This window comes from Liolophura sinensis, chromosome 10 (assembly GCF_032854445.1).
Source record: "Liolophura sinensis isolate JHLJ2023 chromosome 10, CUHK_Ljap_v2, whole genome shotgun sequence".
Lineage (NCBI taxonomy): Eukaryota > Metazoa > Mollusca > Polyplacophora > Chitonida > Chitonidae > Liolophura > Liolophura sinensis.
In genome coordinates, this window is record NC_088304.1 from 23234590 (window position 1) to 23251085 (window position 16496).

The 16496-nt window shown below is 41.7% G+C and overlaps 1 protein-coding gene across 2 annotated transcripts in view; it reads left to right on the plus strand.

The window, feature by feature from the left end:
- Positions 1-13525, plus strand: part of LOC135477250 (uncharacterized) — a 38324-nt gene extending 24799 nt beyond the window's left edge. The window contains exons 7-18 of one of the 2 annotated variants that reach the window (XM_064757432.1): positions 728-871; positions 1699-1872; positions 2547-2603; positions 3996-4140; positions 5141-5349; positions 7102-7543; positions 7847-8228; positions 9211-9233; positions 10107-10255; positions 10807-10903; positions 12060-12140; positions 13436-13525. In XM_064757432.1, coding sequence (XP_064613502.1) covers positions 728-871; positions 1699-1872; positions 2547-2603; positions 3996-4140; positions 5141-5349; positions 7102-7543; positions 7847-8228; positions 9211-9233; positions 10107-10255; positions 10807-10903; positions 12060-12140; positions 13436-13461 — 1929 coding nt within the window. In that variant the 3' untranslated portion in view covers positions 13462-13525. The remainder of the gene's footprint in view (positions 1-727; positions 872-1698; positions 1873-2546; positions 2604-3995; positions 4141-5140; positions 5350-7101; positions 7544-7846; positions 8229-9210; positions 9234-10106; positions 10256-10806; positions 10904-12059; positions 12141-13435) is intronic. The other variant, XM_064757433.1, reaches the window with a different exon arrangement.
- Positions 13526-16496: the final 2971 nt, after the last annotated feature.

Genomic DNA, 16496 nt, shown 5'->3' on the forward strand with positions numbered 1-16496 from the left:
TATATATACACACATGAATTGAATGTAGATATTTCAATACAAAAGAATAAAAAAATGAAAGAAAAATATCATTTCTTATCAAGGGGATAAACTTTTTTTGTATGATTGTTTTTTTTTTCTCTTACAGTTTAAACATGTGACAAAGTCACAATTAATTTTCCCTTTCCCTGACATGCACAATTTGTGTGTTTGACGTTATTAAATTTCTTAATAGTTTTATATTCTGACTGTGCTTGAATTCTAAAGCAGCTATCTGTAGCCATAGAATTATAATAAAGTACATTTCCTTATTAATGAAAGACTGAAACACAAACATATTTAAGATGTAAAATATAAACAGCAAGCTAAATCATCCACTGCAAACAGAAATCATTTAAGTAAGACCAAATTACATCTCAAGAGATTCTGATAAAAAGATTGCCAAGGAAAAGGTTGCCTCAGTATGTATAAATGTTTCCATAAATAATGTGTTCTAGTTTGTTCCAAGTGTGCAGTACTGTGGTTTTTCTATTCTGAATCAAAGGTTTCATATCTTATCACAGTGAATTGTCTTTAAACCACTCATGTCATCAAGTTTTATTGGTAAAATTGTGTGCGATGAATGGTTTGCATCAAACAAATTCACATTATGGCTAATTTTGTGATATCAATGTCAAACAACATCAGTATTGTCAAGTGAAGAATCCATATTTTCTGACTTCCCTATGGTTTGATTATCTAATTACAGGATGGAGCAGCCTGGCTTGAAACAGTGACTGTGACACTTACCAAGGATGAGTCAGAGGCTGATAGGTCAGAGGTCGTAGGGGAAGGGTCAGAGTTCACAATGGAGGAGGAATCCCCTGTGGTTATGAGAAGACCCAAACAAAAGGTACTCCACTGGTGAAAGTTAAACTCTGTAAATCCTGTTGTTAAGATGCATGTTTTAGGATCAAAGCAGAGCGTGGCTGCACAATGATGGGTTCTGTCTGGCTAAAGCTGTGTTAGTTTCTCTCTGGCTAAACCCCTATTGGGTTCTCTCTGGCTAAACCCCTTACACATGTCGGTTCTCTCTGGCTGCACTTTTAAATGGGTTCTCTGTGGCTAAACCCCTTGCATAAGTAGGTTTTCTCTGTCTGCACCTTTTGATTGATCCTCTCCAGCTAAACACCTAATTTGTTCTCTCGTGCTAATGGATTCTGTCTTGCTTAACCCATCATTTGGTTCTCATTCTGGTTTCTGTCTGACTGGTTACAACCCTCGTGGGTTTTCAATAGATAGGGTCTCAAGAGCTACAACACGTTCTGTTTGGCCAAACCATTCATGGGTAAAAACCTGGTTTCACTGACTGCATCACACAGAGGCTCTCTTTGGCTAAACCCCTGATTTTGGGTTCTTTCTGATAAAACCTCTGAGCTCTATCTTGCTGGCTTAACCATGATATGTATCAGTATTCCACTTATGGGTTCTCTCTGGCTTAACCCCCAATGGGTTCTCTCTGGCTTAACCCCTTATGGGTTCTCTCTGACTATCCCTTAATGAGTTCTTTCTGTCCTATCCCCTAAAGAGTTCTCTCTGACCTGTCTGCTAATGGGCTCTTTCTGGTTTATCCCCTGATAAATTTTCTCTGGCTTATCCTATTATGGGTACTCTCTGGCTTACAACTTACTGATTTAAATTGGCTAAAAGTCTTATGGGCTCTCGTTGGGTCATTTACAGGATGAAACTGCCTGGCTGGAAACAGTGACCATAACTGTTACAAAGGATGAGTCGGAGACTGATAGGTCGGAGGTTGATAGGTCAGAGGACGATAGGTCAGAGGGCATAGGAGAAGGATCAGAATTCAAGGTGGATGAGGAATCCCCTGTGGTCATGAGAAGACCCAAACAAAAGGTACTCTAGCTCTAAACCCACTCATGAAAGTTTAACTTCGTAATTGAATTGCTAAGAATTGCAGTACAAAATTAGATTTCAACCTAATTGATGTATTCTCTCTTACTGGCCTCCTGATGGGTCCTCAATAGCTGAAGCTCTTATAGTTTCTCAGTAGATGAAACCCTGATGAGTTCTATATGACTGCACACCAGAGGGGTTCTTAATGGCTGAAGCGCTGATGAATTCAATATCGCTGCATACCTGAGGGGTACTTAATGGCTGAAGCTCTGATGAGTTCTATATGGCTGCATACCTGAGGGGTTCTTAATGGCTGAAGCCCTGATGAGTTCTATATGGCTGCATACCTGAGGGGTTCTTAATGGTGAGCCCTGATGAGTTCTATATGGTTGTATACCTGAGGAGTTCTTAATGGCTGAAGCCCTGATGGGCTGTTGTAGGCTTCCTATGGATGTGCTCTCCCTGGCTGGATTGCAGATAGGTTCTTCCTGTCTGCTTTCCAAATAGGTTCTTTTTGCTACACCATACTTAAAACATAAAAAACATAATAATTAAAAAGCTAATATAATAATTAAGAAACAAAATTCATGCATGAATTCTTAATTTGGGATTAGATTACAAAAGGCTTACCTTCACAGACAACTATACATAGAAGGTGTTTTGTTGTGTTGTAGGAAGACCCTGTGGATGGAGAGGAACCAAATGAGAGTCTGGACCTGTCAGCCATACAGGTAGGTAGTCGTGTCAGAGGTGCAGACAAACCCGCCGGATCTGTCAGCCATACAGGTAGGTAGTCGTGTCAGAGGTGCAGACATTCCCGCCAGACCTGTCAGCCATACAGGTAGGTAGTCACGTCAGAGGTGCAGACATTCCCGCCGGACCTGTCAGCCATACAGGTAGGTAGTCGTGTCAGAGGTGCAGACATTCCCGCCGGACCTGTCATCCATACAGGTAGGTAGTCGTGTCAGAGGTGCAGACATTCCCGCCGGACCTGTCAGCCATACAGGTAGGTAGTCGCGTCAGAGGTGCAGACATTCCCGCCGGACCTGTCAGCCATACAGGTAGGTAGTCGCGTCAGAGGTGCAGACATTCCCGCCGGACCTGTAAGCCATACAGGTAGGTAGTCGCGTCAGAGGTGCAGACATTCCCGCCGGACCTGTCAGCCATACAGGTAGGTAGTCGTGTCAGAGGTGCAGACATTCCCGCCGGACCTGTCAGCCATACAGGTAGGTAGTCGTGTAAGAGGTGCAGACATTCCCGCCGGACCTGTCAGCCATACAGGTAGGTAGTCGTGTCAGAGGTGCAGACATACCCGCCGGACCTGTCAGCCATACAGGTAGGTAGTCGTGTCAGAGGTGCAGACATTCCCGCTGGGCCTGTCAGCCATACAGGTAGGTAGTCGTGTCAGAGGTGCACAGTTACATGTATTTGCAGGATGCTCGTTTACTCAAGTGGTTTTTCGAGATCAAATTTCTGGTTGAGAGTCACTGTTCGTGTTACTTGGAGATAATAAATGGTCAACGACACCCATGTGGCCATTTTGTACAGACTGTTGTGTCTGGTGTCTGGTGAAGATGATGTTTTTACAGTCAATATGATGGGCATATCTGTACATCACTTGTGGGAAAGTTGATCAGTAATATGCCAGTGTTTTGTGGTTTATGACAGGCTCTCTCGGTTTCCTCCACCTTTGCTCTGACTGCCGTCATACAAGCGGACAATTCTTGAGCATGGCAAATAAATAAATAAATTCTGATGTAAATATTTTTGTACTTGATTTAGTGGTGTTTTATGCCATACTCAAGAATATTCCACTTATACAAGTGTGGCCAGCAGTGTGGTGGGAGGAAACTGGGCAGAGCCCCGAGAGAAACCCATGAACTTCCGCAGGTTGATGGAAGGCCTTCCCACGTACGGCTGGAGAGGAAGCCAGCATGAGCTGGAATTGAACTCACAGCAACCGCATTGGTGAGAGGTTCCTGGGTCATTGGGCCACTCTGAAGTGCTAACCACTTCAGCCACGGAGGCCCTTCATATTTCCTTATAAGTTTCAGCTGATATAATTGGTTTTTGTGTCTGTTGATACGTCTTCACTTGGTACATTACTGTATTTATGACTCTAGGGAACGGAGCATCTCGACATCGATGCATTGAAGCAGAAGAGCTCACTTAGGAAGAAAGGTTCCTTAGCTCTGCGACGAAAACCATCACGGAAAAGTGTCCGCAGTTCATTGCTATCAGTTGTGGACAAATACCAGGATTCCACAGGTGAGACCTTGTATGCACTAAAATCCATCACAGACCTTTACAATGCAGCTTATCTTTCAATCCTGGCATATATTTATTGATTTGCTTGGTGTACACCGTACTCAAGAAAATTTCACTTATACAACGGCGGCCAGCATTATGGTTGGGGGAAACTTGACAGGGCCCAGGGGAAACCCACGTTCCCTTCTGTCAGACCTTCCCACTTACAGCCAGAGAGTAAGCCAGCATGAGCTGGACTGGAACCCACAGCGACCACGTTGGTGAGAGGCTCCTGGGTCATTACGCTGCTTTAGTGCGCTAACTGAGCCACAGAGGCCCCCTCAATCCTCTGAGGTGGTGCTAGTGTGTAGAAGGGCCTTGCACCAATTTTAGGTCAAGTGTTTATCGTAGTGCAATGATACATTGTATTAGTTTCTACTGGAACATAATTGTCTTCAATGTGATGTCAAAATGATAAGCTGCTAAAGGCGGTTTAACTATAAAACCTTAAAACTATAAAATCTGTAAAATGACGTCAGTGGAACGTGCAGATGGTGGTGGGTTTCCCTGGGCCCCATTTCCTCCCACGATAATGCCGCCTGCCGTCATATGAGTGAAATATTCCAGAGTGCAGCGTAAAACACCAATCAAATTATTAAATACATAGCATCAGCATCCTGCTGGCAGGTGTTTGACAGGTCCTCATTGGCTTGCAACGAGTTGAAACTTTCTGACATACATGGACACAACATTCGTCATGGGTGGGACCCATGCTGGACTATCAGCACATACATAGTAAAAATTATTTATGTGGTGATTAAACGTCGTCATTAAGTGGTCTATTGTACAAAACTTCAGTGAACTTTGTCTGGAGTCTAATGCACAGTAGGAGATTAATACTCCAAGTACCAGTTCTGTTTATGTGTTTGAGTGGACGGTAGCACATGATCTTAAACCCCAAGAAATCGAAACAAACCCCAATAGTAATAATAACCCGTTTTCACTCCTCCTCATTTCTCAGAACCAAAGGAGAGCTCTCCTGCTGACAGAGACGGTTCAAAGGAGGTGTCCTCGGGAGTTCAGGAAAAGCACGATGAGGAAAAACCGGAGAATGTGAACAAGCTCAAACCTTCCCAGGACCGTCCCAGTATCCTGCCGAGGGGTGCCTCTAGAGCTCCGATGGGGGGACAAATGATCATACCAGGGCTGGGGGACATCACCAAAGTGAAGGTACATGTATTAAATGTCTGGAAACATAGAGTTCCATTATTATACCCTTTCTTTTCTTTCTTATTATGCTGTACCCACCTCAAAAATAGGAGACCCAGACTGAAACTGTATTTAGGTATTGTCCAACACTACAAAATTGACAAGTCTAAAAACTTGGGAACAAATGTGGATCAGGTCATACCTAAAAAAAAATGGGACTGGTTGCTGCCTTGCTTGGCAATCTACACTGAGAGGTTAAAGGAAGGGAATAGGTCTGGTTGGCCCTGTGTCTGTATAATGTGACTGAGCGGGGTGTCATGTCTGCTGTCTTTGGCACGATAATCCAGTGCGGGCAGCTCTTTGGCGGTGTGGGCTCACCCTTTCATTAGAAGACACAGTATATACACACACACCAAATGGCTCCTCTTTGTCATGTGACGGAACAATTGTTAGGAAGGACATAAAAACACAAGCATGCATACATAGTCACGTGCATAAGTGTACGTACTAGATAGACTATTATGGTATTTCCCTGGCTGCACGGTCATGATAAATCGATAGGCTAAGCACTAGTCAGACTTGTCAGTCATTAATGTGACAGGTCATCTTTATCAGGTGTCTTCATTTGGACATTATGTAAAGGCAGCATCATAAATATGTTGGCATTAAGACTTACCCACAGCACTATTCCCTCCCCACAACACTATTCCTTCCCCAACCTCCCCACTATATAAAACTACTGATCTTTCATTTTTTGGTCCAACAATGTGGAACACCCTGCCATGCAACAACACAAAACCATCTGTTTCAAATTTCAAAAGACAGACCAAAAAAATACATCCGGCACAGATAGAAGAAAACAGCAATTCTATTTAAATATATTTTTGTGTGGTCTCCATTTTTCCCTTTTACAGTAGGACACATGACCCAAGAGGATTTTTTTTTTTTTTATTCTTGGCATCAAAGAGTTCAGTCCTAAAACTCCCCTATTTTAAGGCTTTGTGTTGCTAATACAGGTACAGGGATTTCATTTAGAATTATCAAAGAAGGTCAAATTTCAAAAGTAGGCAGCTAAATTGAATGTATTTATGCCACAATTACTACTGATTTAAATGGTAAGAATATTTAAAGTAGGGGGCTACAGTGACGGCAGTAAACAGCTGTCTGCAGCCTGCTACAGGGACGGCAGTAGACAGCTGTCTGCAGCCTGCTACAGGGACGGCAGTAGACAGCCGTCTGCAGCCTGCTACAGGAACGGCAGTAGACAGCCATCTGCAGCCTGCTACAGGGCCGGCAGTAGACAGCCATCTGCAGCCTGCTACAGGGACGGCAGTAGACAGCTTTCTGCAGCCTGCTACAGGGCCGGCAGTAGACAGCCGTCTGCAGCCTGTTACAGGGCCGGCAGTAGACAGCCGTCTGCAGCCTGCTACGGGGCCGACAGTAGACAGCCGTCTGCAGCCTGCTACGGGGATGGCAGCAGGCAGCTGTCTGCAGCCTGCTACGGGGCCGGCAGCAGGCAGCTGTCTGCAGCCTGCTACGGGGCCGGCAGTAGACAGCTGTCTGCAGCCTGCTATGGGGCCGGCAGTAGACAGCTGTCTGCAGCCTGCTACGGGGCCGGCAGTAGACAGCTGTCTGCAGCCTGCTACTTGCCTTTTTTTTTGAACTCCTTACACATTTAACAGTTAATGACCATTTCTTACAGTAACAGCATAAAGTACTGATTGCCATGAAAGTTAAATGTGACTATAAGGATCATTGTCTTCACCTATTTAGCTGCGAACCAGCCCCGTGAAGCCAGTCAGTGGAGGCCTGTCCTCAGGAGAGGGCAAAGCCCACTCCACAGGGCTCACCCAGCCAGTCGCTGTACCCAGGGTGCAGCTTCGGAGTTCCTCGAGGTCCTCGCTCATCCTGCCTAGACCAGAGAAAAGTGCTACCACGACACCAAACAGGGCCAGCTACAACCCATTTCCCTCCAAACCTCTGATACAGACGAAACCAAGGTTGAAGACAGATGATGCTGCGGCGCCAGCAGCAGGACGGCGCGAGGTAAAGCCATGGCAGGCATCATGGTTACGTGAGGCGAAACAGCCAAAGCTGACAGCAGGTGGAGAGGAGCAGGGAGAGAAACACCTGCATGACCAGGAGCCAGAGAAACCCGCCTGGATGAAGGCGTCCATTGAGAAGAGACAGAAGGAGGAAGAGGCCAGCGAGAAAGGTAAGCAGACAATGTGAGAAGCAGTTTGTGCAGTTGCATCTTAGTGACATGAGCTGTTTGATTGCCCTATCTATGCTGAAGGGTAGTATACATGTAGATTGAATCCTCATCAGTTCATCTATCCATCAATCAGTCATAAATCCGTTTTCTTTTCAGAACGGTTAATAGCATTGAACTGAAGATTGGTACATGGTTTTACCATGACAACTTCCAGATAAATTTTCGGCCATTTTTGAAAGTGAAAATTTGTGTTTTCAGTTCACAAAAATGCGTTATCAGCATTGTCTTTGAATACATTTGCAGAATCGACAAGCCTTAGGAACAAAGAAAATAACCTACTATCAACCTCACCCAGGCTCTCCTACTCCAGCGACCAAGAGATGGATCTCAGGAGTGAGCAAAGCAGCACAGACGAAAACAATCCTGAGAGCAGACTGAATGAGCTTAACTACCTTCACAACCAGAAGAGTTCTCCAGCCAGCACTCAACCCAGTCCAGTTTCAGGCCAGGGAGAACTGTTCATTGAGAGCTCCCTGACAAAGACAGCACGCAGCCGACTTAGCGTCTCAGACCTGTCCCTGAATAAGAGCAGAGAGCTGGAGACTCTCAGTAAGAATGGTCACACGAATGATAGCTTCACAAGCAGCACTACATCCATTCAGCTTCAAGACCCTGTTATTATGAGGTAAACAAGTAATCTCTCACTATGCCTTTTTCCCTTATCCTTGTATACTCCTTGGACTTTTTTCTTGGGACGAGGGGGGAGGAATCTATTGGGGCATGAAGGAGGATGTACTGTCGGGTACTTAATTTTCACGTATAACTAATTTTCGCAGATTTCGCGATCAATAATTTACTGCGAAAAATAATTCCGGTGAAAAAAATATCCAATATTGAATCATATACTACAGGTTGTAGTAATAATGAAGTGAAATCTTTGCCAGGGTGACGGGAGTTGCATTAAGAAATTTTTTAACAGGAGGGAAGGGAAATCATGGTTTAGATATATACAAACTCTGGTGCTAAGGCTTGGTGGGTATAAAACAAAGTAGGAGTTTATTCGTCTTTAGTTTGATCAATCTTCGCTATGCCTGTAAAGTAAAAGAAAAAGTAGATACCAGTATGTGCTAACTTCTAATGAATGTCGCTCTGATACACGCTCTCCTGTTGGCTGTGTCTCTCCAGTGGTCCAGTGAGTGAGCTAACAAACTGTGAAGTGTTGGAAAATTTTAAGATTTTAAGATTTGTTTTTCATTATTCTCTTAAATACATGAAAATTAATTCCCGCGAACACATTGTTGGAGTAAATCCGCAAAAATAAATTCCAGTGAATAATAAGTACTTTACAGTGTTGGGATGAGCGTAAAACACCAGTCAAGTAAATAAATAAATAGACAGTTCATGAGATAGAACAGGATGTGACTATGACACAACTACACTGATGCCTGACAATTGTACGGCAGGATAAGTTACATTTCCTTGTTCTAATTACAAGATAATTATTAATTATTAATTGGTTTACTACAGATACATGCTCACAGCCTAAAACTTTGTAAGCATATTAACTGAAAAAATATTAGACTTGAATGAAAGACTTATACAATATAAATATTAACACATTCTGCATGCTTTAACACTTAAACAATTCTATTATTTCTATGTTCCAGACCAAAAATACTTTCTAAGCAAGGTACGTATGATTGACTGAAGGATACATTTTATATACGGTAATAGTGCATGTTACAATGCTGTAATATTTCTGTATTAAAGATTTCTAATATGTATGATAGGCGATGATCCCATATCTGATATTAATATTTTGAGTTGCAGATAAACTGACAAGAATAAAACCTCAAAGGGCTGGTTGTTTTCCGGTTTCATGTGAAATTTCGAACAATATGATTGACTAAAACTTATGAGGTTTAGGTAAAATGCGATAAATTTACATGCCTTCTCCATGACAAGTTACTGGTCAAATCCGAGTTTTGTACCATTGTGTCCATTTTCAACACCAGTTTGAAATGGCCAATTTTGCCCTGTTTGGAATTGACAATTTTACAGGTTATTTTCAAAACTTTTATTTTGAACATGGCACATGGCCAACAAGAATCAGTACAGTGTAATAGACCTAGATCAAGTTTTGTGTCTTTGTATATATGTTCAACAAAATTATGGCCCTTTTGTGACCGTTTTGGACTTTGACATAGCTTGCAGCGACAAAGATCACATTGGTTCTCACAGTCACGTTGTTTCAATGTACAACAAAATTATGGCCCTTTTTTAACCGTTTTGGACTTTGACATAGCTTGCAGCGACAAAGATCACATTGGTTCTCACAGTCACGTTGTTTCTATGTACAACAAAATTATGGCCCTTTTTTAACCGTTTTGGACTTTGACATAACTTGCAGCGACAAAGATCACATTGGTTCTCACAGTCACGTTGTTTCAATGTACAACAAAATTATGACCCTTTTTTAACCGTTTTGGACTTTGACATAACTTGCAGCGACAAAGATCACAGTGGTTCTCACAGTCACGTTGTTGTGCTACTTTGTTATCAGATTATCAGCCGAGCTGGTCCCGAGACAGCAGCAATCGTGTTCTGCCAGGGAGCAAGGATGAGGCTAACAACCAGTCCAGCACGGACCTGCCCAAGTGGAAGAGAGACTTGCTGGAAAAACGGCGATCAAAACCTGCTGGATCAACCGTGGTAAGTTGATTGTGTCCAGTGAGGACAATAATTATAGTAGTACATGCGTGAAGAGGATCATACAGTCAACACTTCAATTTGTCTGGATTTAATGATGATCCGAAATCATTTATTTGGTTGATCGGTGTTCTGCACCATACTGATGAATATTTCATTTATGCAGCGTCAGCCAGCATTGTGGTGGCAGGAAACATATGACCATCCACAAGTTGCCTGCAGGCAGGATGGAAGAGGAAGCCAGCATGAGCTGGACTTTACCTCGCGGCCACTGCACTACTGCTTTAGCACTCGATCACCTCGATCACCTTGATCACTATGCTGAGTTTGATATAAGTGAGTTCAAGGTCAAAGAAGGTGGACCTCATTTTCTTTAAAATGCTTGATCGAGTTGAAATTCGGAAGCTGTTTCAAACATGTTCCTTATAAATGTGTTAACGTACTGTACCAGTATGTATAGAAAATCACATGACATGGGAGTGTGCAGTGTGAAAACATTTAGAGTGACTTTTAAAAGCAGTGTTCATCCACAATTTTTTGCTCTCTTTTTACAGATACCAGCTCCTAAAGAAGCTCCATCTTCTGACAGCAACAACCCTCCATGGCAGAAAGAGTTGCAGAATAAACGGCGGTCTTCATTAAAACTCAGAGGTAAGCACTAAGTCAGTGGTTCAGTTCTGAGGGGTAGTACTGTGCAATAGTGAGAGAGCACTAAGTCAGTGCTTCACTTCTCAGGGGTAGTACTTTGTTATAGTGAGGGAGCACTAAGTCAGTGGTTCAGTTCTGAGGGGGTAGTACTGTGTTATAGTGAGGGAGCACTAAGTCAGTGCTTCACTTCTCAGGTGTAGTACTGTGTTATAGTGAGGGGGCACTAAGTCAGTAGTTTAGTTCTCAGGGGTAGTACTGTGTTATAGTGAGGGAGCACTAAGTCAGTGCTTCACTTCTCAGGTGTAGTACTGTGTTATAGTGAGGGAGCACTAAGTTAGTGGTTCACTTCTCAGGGGTAGTACTGTGTTATAGTGAGGGAGCACTAAGTCGGTGCTTCACTTCTCAGGGGTAGTACTGTGTTATAGTGAGGGAGCACTAAGTCAGTGGTTCACTTCTCAGGGGTAGTACTGTGTTATAGTGAGGGAGCACTAAGTCAGTGGTTCACTTCTCAGGGGTAGTACTGTGTTATAGTGAGAGAGCACTAAGTCAGGGGTTCACTTCTCAGGGGTAGTACTGTGTTATAGTGAGGGAGCACTAAGTCAGTGCTTCACTTCTCAGGGGTGGTACTGTGTTATAGTGAGGGAGCACTAAGTGGTTCACTTCTCAGGGGTGGTACTGTGTTATAGTGAGGGAGCACTAAGTCGGTGCTTCACTTCTCAGGGGTAGTACTGTGTTATAGTGAGGGAGCACTAAGTCGGTGCTTCACTTCTCAGGGGTAGTACTGTGTTATGATGAGGGAAACAACTTTTGGTGTCTTTTTTACTGGAAACATTTTGTCCCGGTTTCTAGAAAATAATGGTTTGCTTATATGCAAAAACATATTAACAGTGTTCTGTTTCACATGAAGTGTTTGCACTGCTTGCTATCTCACAAATACAACAATTTGAGATTCAGTTAATGAATAATTTTAGAATGTTTCTAGAATTGAGAAGAGTTAACTTTTTATACTTTGTTACCTCATTGACTTTATTTTTTTTTTTTAAGAAGGTTAATTTTGAACACTATATCATATTGATGACTTATCAAGTTTTAGTACTACAGTGTTTCATTTTGTACACTTGGTCACATCATTGGTGTTATTTTCTGTATGCATGTGTAGCAGATCCAGTAACAGAGCCCAAACAGCCGGCTGAACCGGAGTGGATGAGAAAAGCAGAGGAAAGACGATCACGCCTCGCCAGTAAGTGAGGAGGGAGAGAGGGAGATAACTCTGTTGGATGGCTATGGCTGAGTAGTCTTAGCTTGGTACAGGACTATTTGTCTCGGTATCAGTATAATGTGACTGGGCAGGGCGTCATGTCTGGTGTCTTCAGCATGCTACTTTATTGGCAGCAACACTGTGGCAGCATGGACTTAGCGTGCCACACAAAAAGGCACGGTATATCATGGCTCCTCATATCTTAGGATGTGATTGATAAATTGTCATATATGATACACGTCCTCAGCTTTTGGATAAAGTGCAAAAACTGCTGTCCATGATCAGTGTTTTGTGATTGAGTGGGTGTCTTGCCTGGCATCCCCAGCACTTAACAGTGTAGATTTAATTGGCCATTAAGCCTGATTCATTCAAAATAAGTTGTGGTAAAAAAAACAGACAAAAGTTTTGAAAGAAAAACAGACAGAAGTTTTCAATGAAAAGCAGACAGGAGTTTTGAAACAAAAGCAGACAAAAGTTTTCAAAGAAAAACAGACAGAAGTTTTGAAACAAAAGTAGACAAAAGTTTTCAAAGAAAAGCAGACAGAAGATTTCAAAGAAAAGGAGGCAGAAGTTTTCAAAGAAAAGCAGACAGAAGTTTTCAGAGAAAAGCAGACAGAAGGACAAAGAGGATACAGAGTCAAGGCTGACATCTGACAGTGGAGATAATATTTCCATCATTAAAGCCTGCAATCTGTCATATTTGAATAAATGTGCCATTAAAAACTTCAGCTGAGCCAAGGGTTTACCTGGGATTTACCTAGTATTTACCTGGGATTTACCTGATATTTACCTGGGATTTACCTGGGATTTGTTACAGTAGATCAGAGAGGATTCTGTATTCTGTTAATAAAGCAGTCATGAGTTCAGCTCAAAACATCAGTTCCTCCGAACCATTGTTAATGTATTACAATCTTCACATCCTTCTTCATAACCCACTGATACATGCGTTCATTCTTTTGAACTCTCTTAAATGATCTGTTCCTCTCCAGCCGTAAGTGGGAAGGTCTTCCAGCAACCTGTGAATGGTTGTACGTTTCCCTGGGCTCTGCCCGGTCTCCTCCCACCATAATGCTGGGCACCGTCGTGTAAGTGAAATATTTTTGAGTACGGCATAAAACACCAATCCAATAAATAAAATAAATAAATATTCTTTAGAACGTCATAATCATAATCAAATCAAATAAATCGAATAAATAAATGATCTGTTAACATTTCATCCACACCTTCTTAGCTTTCATATCATAATCATGATCTTGTTTTTGCCCTCTTACCTTCAGAGTCTGGATTGATAGAGAAGAAGTAAATAGAGGAGGGAAGTGGTCTATCTGCTGGGGAGGAAACCATAGGGAGTCTCATGACAGTAGCTTGACAATGACAATGCCAGTTATTTTTGTCAGGGGGAGGAAACAAAAGGAAACCACTAGGACTCTCACAAGGGTAATTTTCCTCATGGGGAGGAAACCACAAGGACTCTCACAAGGGCAATTTTCCTCATGGAAAGGAAACACGAGGAAACCACAAGGACTCTCACAAGGGTAATTTTCCTCATGGAAAGGAAACCACAGGGGCTCTCAGAACAGTGATTTTCAACATGGGGAGGAAACATAGGAAACCACAAGGCCTCTTGCAACAGTAGCTCATTGACAGTGGGTTTTCCATGTTTGGAAGGTAGCATGAAACATAGGATTTTTAATACTTACGCTCCACATCCATGGCAAATCATATCAATCTCAGCGACCAGCAACTGATCTCTACCCAGCAACAACATACCATCCACACATCTAAAGACCAATGTCTCAGAAGTCATGGATTTGTTAAAGGTTAAAAACAGAGTTTTGGATGAAATCAAGAGGCTTGTGTTGGCACTTTTTTACCAAACATTTGGCCCATGTCAAAATACTGTTTGGTGCCGAACATTGGCTTTGTCTTGCTATTGACTTCCAGGCCTACATCCTTGACCATTTCTTGTGTTTATATTATCTAGTTAATATTATCTAATCTGCATGTCCAGCAATTCTTCTGCTAGGTCAGTATCCATGTTAAAGCTCTGTCAAAGGGAAACTTTCATGCATTTTATACTTGTTTTTAAAACTGCAACTCAAGGATAGTTTTAAGTCAAAAAATATATCTAGAACTGCGCTAAATTCTGGGTTGTCCCCGAAGTCCTCTACATTGTACCGTCAGCATAGATGGTTAACTGGTTTTGTGTGTCCCCTGTATGACCTGTTCTGCTCTTGCTCACTGATGCACCACTCAAAACAGCTACAAAGGCCCTGTCTTTACAAAGCTGTCACATTGCTACATTTACGTCAAGAATATTTTAATACCGTGGTGATGTTTCTCTTCACTCTTTGCTGCCATAACAGCAGGTGCATGTTACCACAGCTTCATAAGAAACATGAAGCAATTTTGTATTGTTTTCTCTCAGTATTAAATAACTTAACAATTAAGGTAAGTATTCATTATCAATTGTGGCTTCTATTTCCACCAGATTGTCACATTTTAGGGCAATAAACCAGGAGCAAACAGTTCACGCTCTGAGTGATGGACACACTCAGTACTGTGAGCTGTGAACTGTGATTGCTGTTAACACATGATTTAATACTGGGAGAAAACAGTGTAAAATTACTTCGTGGTGTATATTTTTGTTGAGTATACGCCCGTTGATTATAAATTTCCCAAGTATCTAGCTCACTTTTACCAGTGCCATATGAAATTAATATAATACTGTGACTTACATGTTCACATCTGTGATGTTTTGAAATGAGATTCCAGAAGTATGTTTTCTCCCTGTAGTAGTATTATGAGATTTTCATATTTGTGCTGGGACCAGATAATGTTACACATCATATATTTGATGCATTCATTTATTTTCTTTTTTCTTTTTTGGCATGGTTGGTATTTTGTCAACAAAGATCACAAAGATGTATTATCTCTGTTGCATGTATCTATCTATGGCTATATTGTATATTTATCATCACAATTCACATCTCTGGGTATTTGTAATTTAATTTTTGATTTTAATTACTCTTTGATTAGGGCAACTAATCTGCAAAAGTCTCAATATGTATGTTTTCACTTCAAAGTATGCACACATGTGTGAAGTATTTTATTAATCTCTGGCATATGTATAGACAGGGATTACACTGGAGCCTGTATAGACAAAGGGTTTATACTTGTAGGTTATGTAAAGACAATGGTAAGTCTTGTGTATAGACATTGGTTAGGTTATGTTTAGTCTTGAGTCTTATGGTAAGATACTGGTTAGGTTATGTAAAGATAGTGGTTAACTAATGCACAAAAAAAGTTGGCTTACATATACACAATCTTAAGGCTAAGTAAAGACAATGATATGTCTTATGTATAGATGATGGTTTGTATCTGTAAAGACGCTGGTTAATTTGTGTACAAAAGTGGTTAGCTCACATATACATAATGCGTTGGCCATGTAATGACAATGGTATATGCAAACAGAGGTTGGCTTATGTATAGACAGTGTTTTATATGTCTCTACATGCAGCATTGATCCACTAACCCTTGCTACAAGCCTTTTTGGGGCAGTTATAGAGGTGATTTTGCAGTTGATAATCTCTGACTAGATGAAAAATCAGGCAATGTGAGATTAACACTTGACAAATACCTCACAGATATACGATTGTAAGCCTGTATATACTTTTAAAAGCTGCTGTAGTAAGTCCAGAGTTCTGTCGACTGAGGCTGTTTCTTTGATCTTTCTCTGGTCCTCTGTGACTCTGCAACTCGCCTGCTGTGATCAAGCTCACTGCCAATCGGTGGGTCACATGACCATTAAGGTGTTTCGTTCGGCCGAAGATCATCATAGAATATGGCCCATGCATTCTGATACACAAATGGAAAGCTTTGATCACGAGAACTTTGAGTGCTGCCCACAGGGTTGATGCAGGGGGAGATAACCAAGAACTGTACAGTTAAGCCCAGTTCAGTGAAATGAGGGTAGGTTATCAGCTGTTAGGATTTCTGAGAACATCTCAGCTGTAACATAAAGAAACGTCAAATTACATGTCGGAAAAGCCCGTAAGACATGCAGTTTGATTACTGTTAGGTGGGTGTAACTGTGCATTAATGTGAAAGTACTCATAGGCCTAGCTTTCCGGTGTGCCTTGTAGAGAACAACAATTATTCATGTATATTTGCAGAGAGGTGACATTTTTACATTTATCATTCCAGTAGAGATATTTTGGTATATACTTGTATTGAATATACAAGAGAAAGATTTCGGTGGTTTTACCATCATAATTCTCGTTTTCAACCCGATTTTTTTTTTTCTTTTTTCACGCAGAAAATGTACACGTTATATGA